This window comes from Hippopotamus amphibius, chromosome 1 (assembly GCF_030028045.1).
Source record: "Hippopotamus amphibius kiboko isolate mHipAmp2 chromosome 1, mHipAmp2.hap2, whole genome shotgun sequence".
In the NCBI taxonomy this organism is placed as follows: Eukaryota; Metazoa; Chordata; class Mammalia; order Artiodactyla; family Hippopotamidae; genus Hippopotamus; species Hippopotamus amphibius.
The window spans coordinates 154,898,564-154,916,182 of record NC_080186.1 but is presented as its reverse complement, the minus strand read 5'-3'; the positions used below and the strand labels follow the sequence as shown (position 1 = coordinate 154,916,182).

Genomic DNA, 17,619 nt, shown 5'->3' with positions numbered 1-17,619 from the left:
AACTGCCAGTGAAGCCTCCTAAGTTCTCAAGAACTGCAAGTCTCGTTATCATTCTCCCTGGGATGCTTCTCAGCCCTTCACACTGCTCTGCCTGTACTCTCTGCCCCTCCTGCCTCAGACCCAAGTTGGAAGTTCTGAAATCACTCTTTGCCCACGATCCACAACTTTTTAAATCCACTTTCCCCAAGGACTGGCCCAGAGATGATAAGTGCTAACTCCCCACCCACGGCATACCCAGCCCCTGCTGTAAGGCAGATGGAGAGGACAGCTGCTTTCAAGGTCACGAGCCTCCTGAATCTCTGCTATGCAGTTACAGGAGCTGCCAATGTCCGCACTATAACCAGCTTTTCTCAGGTCCCATCAGGCAGAAAGTCTATAAACTGAATCAAGGGGACGTGTACAAGTTACCAACAGAGAGCACTGCAGTTAACACGTTAGTTAAACACACTTCCTGGGACCCTTTGCACGCTTTACACAAGAGTGTAAAGTCGGGGGACTTACTGATCATGGTGGTGCCCCCAGCTAAGGCGGCCTTGGTCCCTTGGAAGAAGTCGTCCACTGTGGTCATTCCCTTGTACGGCATCTGGAAGTGAGTGTGGACATCGATGCCTCCAGGGATCACCATCTTCCCATTGGCCTCAATGGTCTTCACTCCTCCAGGGACAATCAGATTGTCTCCAATTTGCCTGGTGAGACAGGGAAACAACCAGCAATTTAAAAGGACCTCCCACGCACAGCATTATAAGGATTTTAAACACTATAACTTATGTTTATCAAAGTAGTCTTTTGCAAGTGATTCACAAGCTTAGCAATCTAGAAACAAAGACAGGTATACATTTTTTTTTTATTACAAGACATTGAATATAGTTCCTTGTGTTACACAGTAGGCCTTTGTTGTTTATTTTATATATAGTAGTGTGCATCTGTTAACCCCAAATTCCTAATTTATCCCTCCCCACCTTTCCCCTTTGGTCACCATAAGTTTGTTTTCTATGTCTGTGAGTCTGTTTCTGTTTTGTAAATAGGTTCATTTGTATCAATTTGTACATTCTACATACAAGTGATATCATACGATATTTGTCTTTCTCTGGCTAACTTACTTCACTTAGTATGCTAATCTCTAGGTCCATCCAGAAAATAATTTTTATAGACACAAAACAATTTGATATGCTGTTTGGTGGGACTGTGTTTCCTGGCTTAGTACTGTAACCCTGGTGGTTTAGCTGTGTCTAGAATATAGGGTGTGTAATAAATATATTTTTTTAATTTATTTATTATTATTTTTTTGGGGGGTACACCAAGTTCGATCATCTGTTTTTATACACATATCCCTGTATTCCCTCCCTCCCTTGACTCCCCCCCACCCTCCCCGTCCCAGTCCTCTAAGGCATCATCCATCCTCGAGTTGAACTCCCTTTGTTATACAGCAACTTCCCACTGGCTATCTATTTTACAGTTGGTAGTATATACCCGTTTTAATACCTGTTTTTATTATCTTTTTCATTTTGTTCTTTATTTAAGGGTCATTTGCAGAAGGATTGAATGGCTGTAAAATAATGAACTGTTAGGAGAGAATGAAGGAGGTAAAGAATCATTTCAAAGAACAGGTGTGTGACCTTTGCTGTCCTCTAAGTGGGTTCATCTGTGTGCCTAGCAACAAGTGGAATCTGTCCAGGGCATTCTGCACCTCAGTCTTCACTCCCAGTCCATCCTTCCCTGACAGTTTATCCGTCACTCCCAACTGAAGGCAGATTCTCAGAGAGGAAGGCAAAGATGCAGATGTCTACACCAGCTGCTTTTGTGTGGCCAGCATCTCTGTAGAAAGCTTCAAGCCAAGGAAGGTGATTATGACAACCTCTACCAGACACAGCTTCACCCAAGAAGCTTCAGAGCATCCCAGGGAGGCAGAGAGGGGGAGACTCGGGTGAGGAGGAAGCCAGCGAATACAGCGAGGGCACACTACACAAGACAAATGACAAACACAGCTCCTCCTAGCACAACGTAACCTCGCAGACCATCAATGTTGCTTAGTTCACATCCTTGACTGAAACATCCAGTTAATTCCAGGCAGACTTATTATTCTTAAGCCTCTTATCATGAGCCCTCTCCTACATTGGGGACACATACCCCACGGCCAGGGGCATGAATACTTTCTGCTTTCGTGCATAGCCAGCCAAGAAAGACACTCTATTGGGGCAGGAAGAAGTCTACCAGTGGCCTGACAAAATCTAAGTTCTACAGCTGAAACTGAGTCTTCCTGACATCTCTAAGAGTTCACCCTTACCACATCACCACTGGGCCATTCCAGAGCCATCACAAGTCAACACAAACTGCAGAAAAAAGGCAGCCTTGATTGTAACTCCATTCTAGTCCAGACCCTGGCCAGGGTGTTCCCATTTGCCTCCCTCACTGATCCACCTCTAAGGGAAATTGTGAACCAAGGGCATGAAGAGTTGCCTGGCTTGGTTGTGTCTATGTTTGTATGTTTCCACCCATTGTGACAACTGGCATAACACTCAGTCTGAAACAGAAATGCCTTCCCCCCTTTTCTCCACTGCCAATCAAGGTCACCTTAATTCTTGAAGGCTTAGCGTCTCTCTCTCCTCCTTGGTCAAGTTTCTACTGACAGCCAGGTCTAATAATTAAGAGTGTGGCTCTGCCCTGGATGTGGGCTATCTGGATTTGCAATCTTGGATCTGCTAAACTAGCATTACGACTTACTTAACCAAGTTACTTAACGTCACCAGGTTTCAATTCCTTCATCTGTAAAATGTCATAAAAATGCCTCCCCCATAGGTCTGTTAAATGTTAATCTGTGTTAAGCCCACAGAACACGGTTAGGCACATGAAAATTCAGTAACTATCAGCTATTATAATCAATAACCATCTTAACCTCAAATAGCCCTCTCCTTCCTCTGGATCTCATCTGTTCTACTAATACTTGATATTGATATTATCTGGTAATGTCATGTGCTTTGCATATTATCTGTGACATGTCAGTTCCACTAAAAGAATGTCAGGTCCTTGGGAGAGGAGAGCACAATGATTTGGGTCCCAGTGATATCTACCATAGCACGTGACATAGTACGCGTCCAGTGCCTGAGACAACTGCTTTGCACATAGCAGGCACTCCATCTATCTCCACAGGCAAACAACTCTGTGGAAACTGGAGGGAATTCTTTCTGTGTTTATGCTCTGTGAATCAAGAATGTTGTCGGAGATACATCAAATTATAGGACTGGATGAAGATCACATTCTACACCCTTTTCTCCACCACCAACACACGCATCTGATGGTTAAATTCCTTCTACAATATCCTTGGCAAGTGGCCTTCCAGTCTATTTTAACAGAGATGGTAAAGAAGATTTGGTCTATGTATTCAGCTGTGGTAGTAGATGCCCGAATCACTGCGTGACAATGAATTGTGAGCCTGTATTTAAGGCTCAACTGTGAAAAGTTCTGTGATCAATTAGTGATCCCTACCATGAGCTCTGGAATGAGGAAGAAGCATTAGGTACTAAATTTTTTTCCAACTCTGGAAATCTCTAAATGAGGGAACACACTTCCTCCAGAGCACAGACTATACCCAGTAACTTAAGAGAAAAATATAAAATTACTTGTGGCTCATATTTTGAAGAAAGTACTGTTTGACCTTGGTTGGCTTGTCTAATAATTCCATTTTTCCTACTTCTAATGTGAAAAAGTATTTATGCACATTGGCAAGGCTACTAAGCACAAATATCTTCATTCTTGCATTTCTTTATTCATTCATCCATCCATTCACTCAATGCATTAACATGTTGATCTTTGGCAAGTTATTTACTCTCTCTGTTTGTCCTTCTCATCTGTCCTCCTCTGAACAGAGGGTAACAAGAGTACTTACTTCATAGGATTGCTGGCAGATTCAATGAGATAAGGCATGTAAAACGCTTAACACAGTGCCTGGCACATACTGTAGACTCAATAAAAGGTAGCTCTTACAAAAGTTTCTATGTGCTGAGTACTGGGCTAAGTGCTGCAGATATGGAGAAGAATAAGATATGGTCCTTGCTCTAAAAGGGCCAGCAGTGTCTGAATTGCTATGATTGATGAAAGCACAGGATTTGTAAAAGCTCATCAAAGGGAAAGCTAGCCTAGATTTAGAGGCTGATAAGGAATGTCCGCCTATAGAAAGTTGTATCTAAGTCAAGTTTTCAAAGATAAATAAGAGATCTATAACCAGAATCTCAAGCTAGCCGATGAAACTGAATAATATAAAAATAAAACTGAACGAGGCCAGGGATGGCTCATATGATGGGTTGGATACACCAGTTTTATACAATATCTTATCAGTGTAGGGAAGTACCCCGCTTTATGTGATGAATGGCTATGTGTAAATCACATCCTTTTTTAAAGGTCACTATGTAAGCAAGCTGCACATAAAGGTTACCTGGCTGTGCTGCTTACAGGCATCCAATAGCAAACCATTTTGTATAGTAAGTATCTGTTTAGAAATCTTGCCTGAAATGTATGTGCTATCTGTACTCTGCCCATCCAAGTCCTACATAAATCAAAGTTCAGTTTAAATGCCCTCTCCACCCCAAAACCTTCCTCTGAAGGGATTTCTCCTCTGCTCACTTCTAAATCACGTATCCTCATTTAAACTCCTTTGGTACCTATTACACTAGGCCTTGTATTTTTAGGGTGCTATAATTTGTGGATGTTTTTCAGTGACCTTAAGGACAGTGGTGACATCTCCCACTTCTCCAGGACACATAGAGTGCCCATCAATGCAGCTTGCCCAAAGGGGGTGACTGAATTCAGGTTTTTCACTTCATTCATGTAATTCAAGTGAACTAAGGCTAGCTCCCATTTTTAAGGGATTATGTGCACCCAGACTGAAGGGTTAAAATAAAGACTCATTTTTTTTTAAGGAGAAGAAGAAATGAAACACACAGAAGCAATGGTCTGGTAAGCAAAAAAGAAGCAAGTTTCCTTCTGAGCCTCTAATGAAGGAAGTTCAAAAGATAAAGCAAAGGGTACAACATACTTACTTTATTAAGCCATCTTCCATGTAAATATCAGCATAAAAGGACTGATCATCATTGACGATTCTGCCTCCCTTGATCAGAAGACGGTCACTCTAGAAAAGAAGGAAAACAGGAGTCATTCTCACAGCTAGCATTTCAGAGAAGAGTGGTCTGCTGAGGTTCCCCAAATTCATTGCTTTAGAGGCTTAGCAGGAACCATTTTCTTAAGACGTCTGTGTGTTCAGTGCACAGTATGTGAGCTGGGTATATCTGATGGGGATCCAGTCTTTCTTGTTTGACCCTAATTCAAATTATTCTGGAGTTGCACCTCTTGCTTCTGCAACCTATCATAGCCACTCAGAAACACAGATACTCGAGGGAAGACACTCTTTATATTATCTTTTTCCAGAAAGCACTAAATAATGCAAAGTGGGATGATATCTACCTCAGTGCCTAGCACAGTGCCTGTCCGGTATTTTGTTGGCACTCAATAGCGATTCTCAAAAACAGAACTCAGGGTCAGGCATACAATAAAACAGTCTTTATATGACAGGGGAATCATGCTATGTTTAAAATTCAGGAGACTTACACATGCGCACACATGCACACAAAGTTGTTGAATGTGTAACTCAAGGTGGAGAAATTATGCAGGATTCATATTTGCTTCATTATACTCAGTATTTCTCACATTCTCACATTCTCATATTTCTTTTTCTTAAATTTATTTATTTTATTTATTTATTATTGTCTGCATTGGTTGCGTGAGCTTTCTCAAGTTGTGGCGAGCAGGGACTACTCTTTGTTGTGGTGCACAGGCTTCTTATTGCAGTGGCTTCTCTTGTGGAGCACGGGCTCTAGGTACACAAGTTCAGTAGTTGCAGCATGTGAGCTCAGTAGTTGTGGCTCCTGGGCCCTACAGCGCAGGCTCAGTAGTTGTGGCACACAGGCTTAGCTGCTCTGCAGCATGTGGGATCTTCCCAGCCCAGGGATTGAACCCGTGTCCCCTGCCTTGGCAGGTGGATACTTAACCACCGTACCACCAGGAAAAGTCCTGAAACATATTTCTTTTTTGCTTTTATTATAAAAAAAATTGCTTTTCTCATGAGAAAAGTCTTTTTAAAAATTATAACTTAATGAAGTTTAGATAAGTGATCCAACTGGAAACAAGGCACATTACACTCTGAGATAATCAACAAAATATAAACATATATTTTATGTACAAGTCAGGAGAGAGACAAATCACTGTCAGCTTTAGAGATCACAGATTTCATTAAATGAATGGAGCTTAGACCACAGCATGAAGGATGGACGTAGCTTTGTTGGGTTCATGGGGGAGAAGAGAATCCCTAGGAGCCTGGCTGAGTGGAAATGCAGCTTGAAAAACAATGGTGGGCTACAGTTTGTTAAGAATTCAACATACAGACTTCAACTCCACCCACACATCCATCCATCCATCCATTATTCACACATCCACTCACTCAGCAAATAAATATCTAATATTTATTATTAAATAGGTGGGGAGGATGCAGTTGTGAGTAAGCCACACCAGGTCACTGCCCTGATGGAACTTCAAGGGGAAGTCTGGCAATAAAGAAATAAAGTCACCACAATAAGTAAAAAATGTAAAATTGTATCAAGTGTCACAATGTAAAATTGTATCAAGTTCTACAGGGGAGTGGGGCTTCTTTAAATAGAGGTTGGAAAAGACCTTTTTGGGGAAAATCAATTTACATGGAGAACTGCAGACAGAGGGAACAGTGTGTGTAAAGGCCCTGTGGTAGCAAGAAGTTTTGTTTCTTTGAAAACCTGAAAAAGATCAGTGTAGAGGGAGGAGGTAGGCCTTTCAAAAAGGACATAGGTTTAATGGGGGAAGGAAGCCCCACAAACAGGCTGACTTCTGGCTTAGGAAATCAAAAAGTGTGAACAGCGCCAGAAAATGAGAATTGAAGCTAGGGCTCCACCAGGGATATAGCCAACTACCACTTAGTCTCTCCTGCTTCCAAGGTATTGCGTGAGTATAAGAAATTTCATCATACTGTACTGTCAAGGGGAAGGATTTTTTAAAGATACAGATCAATGAGATGCTGAGGAAAAACCTACACATACGGCAAATAAGATGTGTTAATGAGGTCCAATACAAACTCCCACCACACGTGATTTCCAAGCCCCTCACAAGCTGGTCTCTGTCAGTATGTCCACTCTGTCAGTTTCTATCACATGTTGCCTTGTATTTTATACAGTGGCAAAACTAAGAAGTATGTAGTTCTTGCCACCTATCAGGCTCTCTGGCCACTAAGCCTTTGCAAAGATGTTCTCTGCCTTCTCCTATGTTCACCTGGTGTTGACAACCATCCTCTCCTTTGTCAAGCCTCACTCAAAAGGTTTTTCCCCTAGGATGCATTACCTGACTTTTCAGCAAATTCTACCTGCTCCCACTGTAGCTGAAACAGTGATATTGTTCTACAAGAGTTGGTTTACTGTTCTAGGGTCTCCTGGCTAGACCAAAGACTCTGGCAGTCTTAGAACTATGTGTCTTTTGTTCTTTTTTACCTTATTTCCTGGGGCCCATCTTAGACAGCTGTTAAATATTGGTCAAATGAATGGCTGAAGGGTGGGACATAGGAGGTTATATTATATCAGAATGATAGAAAGGTCATCTGAGTCAGAAAATTATGTGGTCAGAAAATTGGATGTTTAAGGAAAGAAATTTTTTTAAATTGAAGGCTATTGTAATCTACTGTTTTAACAGTAATTGCAAAATTATATGAGGCAGTCCCAGGACTGTGCTTCTCAAACGAGGGTGCATATTAGAAAAATAGAGATTCCCAGGCCCTGTTCTAGGCCAACAAATCTGTCTTTTATAAGCTCTATAAATGGCTCTTAGGCAGCCACCAGGCAGCCCAGCAGCAAGTCACAGATCAGCACCAGGAACCACTGCCCCGGACACCGTTTGTGTGTCTGTGAAGGCGACAAAACCTTCTCCAGCAGGAGCTTCATACTAATAATAACTTGGTGATTGTAAGAGTTCCCTCTCACAGCGCAATGCTTTTCTTTTGTTCTTTATCTTTCTAGCAAAGAGCTGAAGTAAGCTGGTTTTGGGAAAGGGGGCAGTTACTGCCTGAACTAAGCCCAGCCATGAAACATGACCATCCTCTTGCCTGGGGACATCCAGTCCTGAACCACTGGGGAGCATCACTTCCTTCAACAAGCGTCAAATACCAACAAAAGGGCAAAAGCTATCTCAGGCCTCTTGTACATCAAGGGGATAGTAAGAGGTGACCCAAGTGGAATTAACATCCTTGGGATGGTATCATTAAAAAGTGTTCAAATGCTAATGAAGTAAATCTTGACTCAATCATCAGGAAACTAAGCAGAGCACAAAGATGAATTGTAGGCCTGGTGTAGGTTTCAGAGATGGGAGTAATAAAACCCCTGCCCTATGGACTATAATTTTAATATTATTATTTGCCTTGATCATGTAGTGCAGAGATATCAAAACCACAACTTACAGAGCTCAAGCAAATGCTGCTCCTGGGGGTCCTCAGCTTGTGCCCCGAATTTTTATTAAAGCAGTTAATAAAACTGCTTTATTAATTTTAACTTTCCATGCATGTGGGATCTACTACAAAGGACAACCAGGCAAACAGTCATCAGACACAGAAGCATATGAAAGGCAAGTCTTGGACTTGGCATTGAAGAATGATGCAATGACTGATCACTCCTCCCCAGCCACATAAAACCAGACCTCGCTGGTTACGGAACATGCTTGTCTGAAGTCATGGACCAGCCTTAGAGAGTAACACATGCTGGGGCTAAAAACCAACAAGATGAACAACTCTGATTAACTGTCACCATCAGTGACAGGGCAAGAATAAAGACGCAGATGTAGAGAACAGACTGCGGACATGGCGGGAGCGGGGGCAAAGGGGACGCTGGGACAAAGTGAGAGAGTAGCATTGACATACACACACCACCAAACGTAAAATATTAGATAGCTAGTGGGAAGCTGCTGCAAAACATAGGGAGATAAACTCGATGATGGATGATGACTTAGAGGGCCAGGATAGGGAGGTTGGGAGGGAGTGGCGGGAGGGAGGGGATGTGAAGATATATGTATAAATACAGCTGATTCACTTTGGTGTACCTCAAAAACTGGCACAACAGCGTAAAGCAATTTTATTCCAATAAAGAGCTTTAAAAAAAAAAGTCACCCTCGATGGTGTTAGAAAGGTGAGTGTGGCTTTGTGGGGTTCTTTGCTTTCTGTTCTCAGTAGCTTAAGTGGTCAGCAACCTGAGAGCTGATGCCTAAGGAGGTAAAGTGGTCTAGATGGGAGCCGACCAATGTTTTTCACGCATTGATACGTATAAAGAATGATGGCACTTCTAGAGCACACGGGGATAATCCAGAGGGCATTTGGAACCCAAGATGAAGCTCTTCAGAGCCTGAAGCACCAGGCCAAGGGCTCTGGCTGCTTTGGGCCCTGCACGGCCACCAGGGCTGAGCGCAGCCTGGTCTCGCAGCCCAGCGGGGTGCCAGGTGTGCCAGCTGCCAAGCTTGGGCTCTGCTGGGTTCTCCCACTACTGGTGTGTGATCTCGAGTTAGGACTGTAAACTCTCAGCACCTCAGTTTTTTTATTAGCTCAGAGTGGATAATAACACCTAGCTCACCTCACAGGGGGGCTGCCAGGATTAAATGAGGGGGATGAAGGGGGAAAGGTGTGTGTGTATGTGTGTGTACATGTATATATAAAATATCTAGCATGCTAACACACAGTAAACACCTATAAGTATTAGCTATATTTATTCCACTCACTATTTACAGTACTTTAAATTTGTGTAAAAAGTCTTAAAGTCTTCTATGTATGAAGCATACTGGGGAGGTACTATTGTTTCCATTTTCCGAATGGGGAGATCTACACAGAGAGATAGATGACTTTCTCCAAGTGACAGCGCTGATTAGTTCCAGTTGGAAGTAAATCCAGGTCTCCCATCTCTTGGCACAAGACTGCTTTCCACCTGAGGCCACTGCACCAATAGTCCCTAAACTTTATGCCAAGTGGCTCTTTCCGACAGGGCTCTCCTCTCTCTTTGACACTGCATGTGATGGTTCCAGTGTAGGAACAGCTGACCAGTTCTCTGCAGTAGGAAACTGCAGGAATCCAATCACTTGTAAGCCACTATTTATAAAATCAATGCATTAGATCTGCCCCTTATGGCCTGAATGGGTTAATGCAGCTTATAAAGGGACTTGATATACAATCCAGGGTAGCAGAGGCCTTTGGAATTTGATACAGTCTGACCTTTTTTTCCTTCACTAGGCTATGATAATGTTTAGAAAAATCAACTACAAAAAATTAGGAGTTTTTGAGAAAACAGGAGAGAAGAGGGACAGAGAGCAACAAGGAAAAGGAGGAAGAAGGGAGTGAGAAAAGACAGGTACAGCAGGAGGGGAGCAAGAGAGGGAAGGGAAGAGGACATAAACCTGCAACAAGGGATGCCGTTAAGAATGGCTGTGATTCAAACTAGAGTAGAGGATGCAAGGACAGAATCTTGAACTTCAGCCCGTGGGAGATGCTGGTTCCCATTTTAGTTTTCCCCACCTTGTCTTCAACTTAAAGGACTTAAATTACCACCTCCATCTAAGCTAATGAGAATATGCCTCCCAGAGAAACCAGAGCTCTCCATGGATTTCTTCCCAGTCAATAAAGTCACCCTTGGAACAGTATTTAGGACACATCTGTTCTATACTCTGCAGACATTCCAGCAGCTCAGAATAAAAACGATAATCATAGGAAAAGAAAAAGGAGGATATAAACTGGAGAAGGCATCTTCCACAGTCAAATCTTTTATTACCTGTGTTCAGATCACAACGCATAGACTCTGATCCTCAGTGGGGACTCAAGATCCTTTTAAAGTCCAGATGAAGGCACAGATGGTTATTTAAAATAAATTCCCAGGCTTCCTAGGTGGCGCAGTGGTTAAGAATCCGCCTGCCAATGCAGGGGACACAGGTTCGTTCCCTGCTCCAGGAAGATCCCCCATGCCTCGGAGCAACTAAGCCCGTGTGCCAAAAAAAAAAAAAACAAAAAAAATAAAATAAAATAAATTCCCATCTGGGTAATTAGATCTGACTCCCTAAAAACACTCCTACCCTTAACAATACAACAGGATGGATAGACTACACAGATAAAATCTTGTAGCTTTTCTTCCCCAAAGCAGCATCTTTTAAAGAAGACAGAGAAAAGGCTTTCTAAGACAGTCCTGGTTGCCTGAACATGGTATTTAGGAAAAGGTACTGAATAGGCTTTCAGGAGACCAGAGTTCTCATCCCATCTCTGCTGTTAAGTATGCAACCTTGGGTGAGACACACAGGCATGAGTTTGAATTCTCCAGCAAACACTACCTGTGTTTGGGTGAGTGACTTCACCTCTCTGGACTTCAGTTACTTCATCTGAGAAACAGGAGACAATGATATCTTCCTCTCAGGGTACTGGTTAGGAATATGGGGATTCCTATATGTAAAGGGCTAAACTCTGCTTGGCAATTTATCGATGCTTAGTACATGTGAGCTACCATCATGATTATTCTTCCTTCCAATCACAACTGGCCACTGTACAATGCCCCTCTCACAGATACTCTAGAGGAACTGAACTAACACTTTGTTAATCAAAATCTAACAGACCTTGCCATAAAGGGAATTCCAGAGGCGCCAGTCCCCAGCCAAACCCCAGCAACTGTTCTCAGCTCCTGCCACCAGCTGCCAAGGTCAGCCAAGACTTCTCCTTTTAAATGCACCCCCACAGGGCAAGTTCCCACGGCCCCTCCAGGTCATTCTTTCTCTGGAAATAAGGTTCCGTGAGCAGATAGCAATCTACTTGCTCTCCTCCAGCAGGAATGTGGAGTGGGTGGCGAGGACTCAAACCTGCCCCCAAACTCACTCTCCCTGACCAATGCATGGATCTGTTTCCAGGCCCCTCAATGACAAACATGCCATGGAGACAGAGAGAAAGAGTAAGGTCAGGGAGGAAATAAGACTTCTTGAAGGGCAATGCAGCTTCTTGGCTCTGAGTCTTTATTGAAACCAGGCATATTTGCACAGGGCTGGCTATTCCAAACCTGAACTGCTACAGATGAATCTCAAAAATATCCCTTCTTTCTCTTATCACCCAAACATACTTATGACCAACTGTGCACCATGCAGGTTAATGGGGGCGGGAGGGAGAGTTGGGGGAGAGGGGCACTCCTTTCAAAACACAGCCCACTGAGCTGAATGCATGATGAATGGCAAATCACTGTTGTCACTTTCACGTGTTTGGTTTGGCCCTGGAAGGACAGCCCACAAGGTAGGAAAGCAGTAATGCAGAGGAAGCAGTAGCTGAGGGCAGGATTAACCAGGACAGAGTGGAGGCTCCCTCTTCTGAACTAGAACATCAAAGCCAGCTGTGTGCATACTTCCCCCTAGAACTTCACGTTCACCACTTTTGAAGACATAATTATCAAAGCGCCAGACAAGTGATGTGGCCTGCCCTGGGTCAGACTGGAGTGAGGGGATGCACTATGGATGGCATCTTAATCCCAGCCCCCGATAACGCTCTCCCAATCTTGAACAGCGTTCCAGACATGGATAAGCAGGAGTGGATAACCAGACCGGGAACCAGAGGATGGGGAGGGGAGAGAGGACCCAGCGATGGACAGAAGGAGCCACAAAGCCGTTCCACCCTCAAGGAGGAAGGTCAGCTGGGCCTGTGAAACCCAACCCTCAGTCACTATTGTGCTATTTTCATGATACTGGACAGATCCTGGTACAAACTGTACTGTTATTTACTTGATATTATCCTGAAATAAATGTATTTTTTTTAATAAATGTATTTTAACAGTAAACACTGTCTCACTCCCATAAAATCTAAGCCAGTATCACTTACCAAAAATAGACAGTAAAGCTAGGAATGAATGCAATAAAAACCTCATGAAATTTCAGCTACATTCTGCTGCCCTCAAAAGAGTTCTGCAGGATAAACTCAGATCTGCTACCTTTGTTAAAAGGAAGATTACCCAGTGTCAGGGCGGGGCGGGGGCGGGGGGGGGGGGGGGTTGGGGGTGGTGGTGGAGGTGTTCAAGACAAACCAGCACTGTCCTAAGGCTTTTTCCTTGATCTGCTCAGAAGGTTAGAAAAAGGATTAGAAAGACCAAATTTCTCTCTCTGCGGTTCAATGTTACTGAAGGCCCTCTTCCAGAATCACCTAAAATGATCTAATGTAACAGCAGGACTACCAACCCTGCTCTTGAAACATGGACCAACATGGACACCAACATAAGCCAACGTGGGTTAACACAGGCTTGTCAGGAGTAAGAGCAGGGTCCAAAGCAGAGTCTCAGGGACATCTCAGGAACTGGGCAGCACAGCAGAGGGAGGAGACTACTAGAGATTATGAAGGATCACCGGTTTAGAAGGTTAGGGAGGATGAGAGAGAGAGGCAGGGCGGGGTAAACTTAGTGTGAGAACAAGCATGCCTTATCAGAAAATAGGATGTGCAAATCTGGGTACCAGAAAAAAAAGTGGTACATCTTTAGCTGGGCTTTGGGGAGGGAAAAATGGAAAGGCTGCTCTCTTGATGGAAACCAGCCCTAATCACAACAAGCAAAGCCATTTAGAATTTAGGTGGCAACTGAGGGAGTTTGGAAGTCATGGCTGCATTGGCTTCTCTGCTACGAACTCATTGTGTGATTCTAGACAAGTGACCTGATCCATCTCTGGGCCTTAGCTGCTTCTGCTGAGTGAAGGTGTAGCTCTCAAAAAAGGCCTGTTTATGTATCTGTAAAGTACAGACAATAATGCCTACCTCCCAAGCCCACTGTGAGAATTAAATATCATGATGCAGGGTTGGGCACTTAGAAAAAGCTCCAGAGGTGGCAGGCATTACAAATACTACTACTACTATTGCTACTACCACCACCACCACTACTAATTTCATTATCGAGCTTCCACCTCTATTTTATTGCTCTGATTATGTACATATACAATTAAAGGCAAATCCAAACTGCACTACAAATGTAAGGTACCCACTACTATTATAGGTAAAGTGCCTGAGAAATGCATTGCTCCGGACAGAGTGCAAAATCGAATATAGACTGAAGAAAAGTCAGTGCTTTAGAGATCTAATTCATGGCCACCTTTGGTCTGGATTTATATGAGACTTCTGTGTTTTGTTTGTTATTTGGGGTTTTTTTGTTTTGTTTTGCATCGCTCTTGGAGGCCTCGAATCCATGTGCTATGGGTGAAATCTCTCTGTCCACATGCAGACTAGGAAACTGAGGTCCAGTTACATTCAAATGGGATCCTGTGTCCCATTAGCCCAACAGCCGATGCCAAAGCCAAACGCCTATTTCATCAGGAAGGAGGGCCTGAAATTTCAACCAGGCCTTGATTCTAGGGATAAAGAGGTTTAATAATTCATTCCTGAAATGCACACTTGTGTGGCTACCGGCTGTGAAGATGTTATGTCAGGTGTACGGGAAGGCAAAGACAAAAAGCAGTAGGAAAAATAAGCCATCACCACACATAATAACGTGAAATAAAGAGAGAGAGGGTAAAGCTATAGAGACAGTGAAATGCTCAATGGCTGCCAGTGACCTGGGGAGGTGGGGGTTGCGGGGGAGGGGTGAACAGGTGACCAGACGGAGCACCGAGAGTTTTCAGGGCAGGGAAACTATGTCGTAAGATGTTCTAATGGTGGGTACAAGGCATTATGCATTTGTCAAAACCCATGGAAATGTACCCAAAAAAAGAATGAACCTTAATGTAAAACTATGGGCTTTCATAAATAACATGTCAATGCTGGTTCATCAATGGTAACCAATGTTTACCACACCAAAGCAACGTGTTAATAAAAGGGGAAACTTTGCGGTTGGGGGAGTGAGAGGGAGTTACATGGGTGCTCTTTGCACTTTCTGCTCAGTTTTTCTGTGAACCTAAAAGTGATCTGAAGAGCAAAGTCTATTTATTAAGAGAGAGAGAGAAATGGGAGGAAAGTCCTCTCGTAGAAATTCAAGAAGGGTCCACAGAGGCGAGCCAAGGTAGATCTTGGGAAAACGGCTGATCTGGACGCACAGGGATGTCCAGAGGCGATTCTGATCGGAGTGGGAGAACAATAATTCATGACTAGTATTTACTGAAAACTCCTTACGTGTCAGAAACTCTTAGAAGCGTTACGTACATTTTGTTCAATTAGTCCTCAACGAAATGAATTATCTGCTGTTCTTCTCCCCATTGAGCTGAGGAAGACATGGTAGCTTAGAGGGGTTAGCGCAGGGTCTGGTGTCACATAACCGGTCACTGGGAGGACCAAATGTATCAAGGCAAGAAATGCATTTCAGGGGGAAGGTGTGGAAATGGGTGGGGTCCCTGATGCTTCAGATCCTGAAAGAGGGGGATGCAAACGATCTCTGGCTAGAGGGTTTGACCCTCATCCTATGGGTCCTGGGGAGCTCTAGAAGGATTTTGAGAAAATGAGAGAAACGCAATCTCAGAATTTGAAAAAAAAAAAAAAAAAAAGTTGACAGAATGGCCATGCTGGAGGTAGAGGAAGGAACTAGCTAGGAAGTAATAGCAACTGGAAAAAAAGGGAAGAAAAAGAACAACCTATGTCACTCAGGATGCCAGGAAACGGAATACTCAAATTGGATTATTAAAGAGCATTTAACAAAGCGTGGGCAGGGTTTAGGGAGATTAAATGGCTGGGCGGCATCCAGGGCCCACAAACAGCAGGGAGTCATGCCACCCCCACGCCCAAGGAGACCAGGGGAGTGGTTACCGGAGCAGGAAAGGGCAGCTGTATGGTGAGGGGGCCTGCCAGGAGCGGTGACCTCCAGCAGAGGCACGCTGCCACTCCACAGTAACTCAGCAGCAAGGAATTCGGATACCCTGACTTCACTGTCCACCCTCCCTCCAACCCCTAGTAATGCCACGTGAACTAACTCCTCAGGAACGCAAGGGCAAAGGACCTATTGGTGCAGCCCAGACAGGTCCAGAGCGGGGAGGAGGACAAGAAAACATGCAGAGGGCAGCTGGAGAGGTAAACAGAAAACATCCAGCCTAGTCCCTGAACATCCAACATGATTTAGTAACTGCAGTACAGCCACAGGGTGGGTTATGATGCAGCTACTTTTTAAACAGGTTAAATCTATACCCTGAACTGAAGAAATATCTAAAATAAGTGGCAATGCGCAAAATACGACACTGTTCTAGCAAAAGCAAAAACAAAATACTATATGTAAATACGTTTATTATGTTTCTGTGTGAGCAGGAGAAAGGTCTGGAGGGATGTACACCAAATTATCAATATTAGGCATGGAAGGAGAAAGGGATGCAAAGGGAGGAGGTCTGAGGCACTTTTTTCTTTTCTCTTTCTCCCCTATTTACATACATTATTTCACTCGCTGCACAATGCATATGCCATTTAACTTTTAAAAAGGATTTAATATAGAAAATTATAAAAAGGAAAAAAGAATAAGGAGTTTGCTGTGGTCCAGGTGACAGCAAAGGTGTAGATTAGCGCAACCGAAGAAGAGTAGAACGTGACGTGCCACTGTGCACAGCAGCCGAGACATGGAAGCAACCTACATGTCCATCAACGGAGGAATGGATAAAGATATGGTATATAGATACAATGGAATATTACTCAGCCATAAAAAAAACGAAATAATGCCATTTGCAGCAACATGGTTGGACCTAGAGATTCTCATACTAAGTGAAGTAAGAGAAAGACAAACGCCATATGATAGTACTCATATGTGAAATCTAAAAAAATGATACAAGTGAACTTATTTGCAAAACAGAAACAGACTCACAGACATAGACGACAAATGTATGGTTACCAAAGGGGAAAGGGGTGGGGGAGGGATAATAGGAGTTTGGAATTAGCAGATACAAACTACTATATGTAAGATAAACAAGGTCCTACTGAATGGCACAGGGAACTATATTCAATATCTTGTAATAAACTATAATGGAAAAGAATCTGAAGAAGAATATACGTGTGTGTGTATATATATGTATATGATTCACTTTGCTGTACACCTGAAACTAACACAACATTGTAAATCAACTATACTCCAATATTAGATAGATAGATAGATAGATAGATAGATAGATAGATAGATGATAGATATAAGTGATGTGCCAAAGATGGATGACATTTCAAGGCAAGTTGGTCAGGAAGGAACGATTAATAAAAATGGAGAACAGAAAGGAGAGCCACAAAGTTGGGGTGCAAAAGTATGAAGAATAACTTTGAGGTGCTGGGCAGCCATGCACCAGATAGGTAGAGGGGGCCCAAGATTCAGGAGACTGGTCAGATGCCAACAGATGGAGCTGCGTTAACGGCACGCTGAAATGGCGACACCAACTGAAAGGCAATGAAAGATAGTACAGACTCCTGGAACGGCAGTCAGGACCTGGATTTAGGGCACTTTGCCTCCGGGGGCTGCTGTGGGAGGTCCCACTGCATAGGACCCACTTCCGTCTTTTAGAAGCAGTTCTCTCTCCACTTTGATCATGTGTGCCTGGCAGCTGGCTTTGACTGGGCCTTTGGAATGACAGGGAAGCCTAGTG

The 17,619-nt window shown here is 43.4% G+C and overlaps 1 protein-coding gene across 4 annotated transcripts in view; it reads right to left on the bottom strand.

The window, feature by feature from the left end:
- DPYSL3 (dihydropyrimidinase like 3) overlaps window positions 1-17,619 on the bottom strand; it is a 110,778-nt gene that overhangs the window by 26,927 nt on the left and 66,232 nt on the right. For all 4 annotated transcript variants that reach the window (XM_057731834.1, XM_057731808.1, XM_057731826.1 and 1 more), the window contains 2 exons: window positions 5,034-5,122; window positions 502-686 (listed from right to left, as the gene is read on the bottom strand). In XM_057731834.1, coding sequence (XP_057587817.1) covers window positions 502-686; window positions 5,034-5,122 — 274 coding nt within the window. The remainder of the gene's footprint in view (window positions 1-501; window positions 687-5,033; window positions 5,123-17,619) is intronic.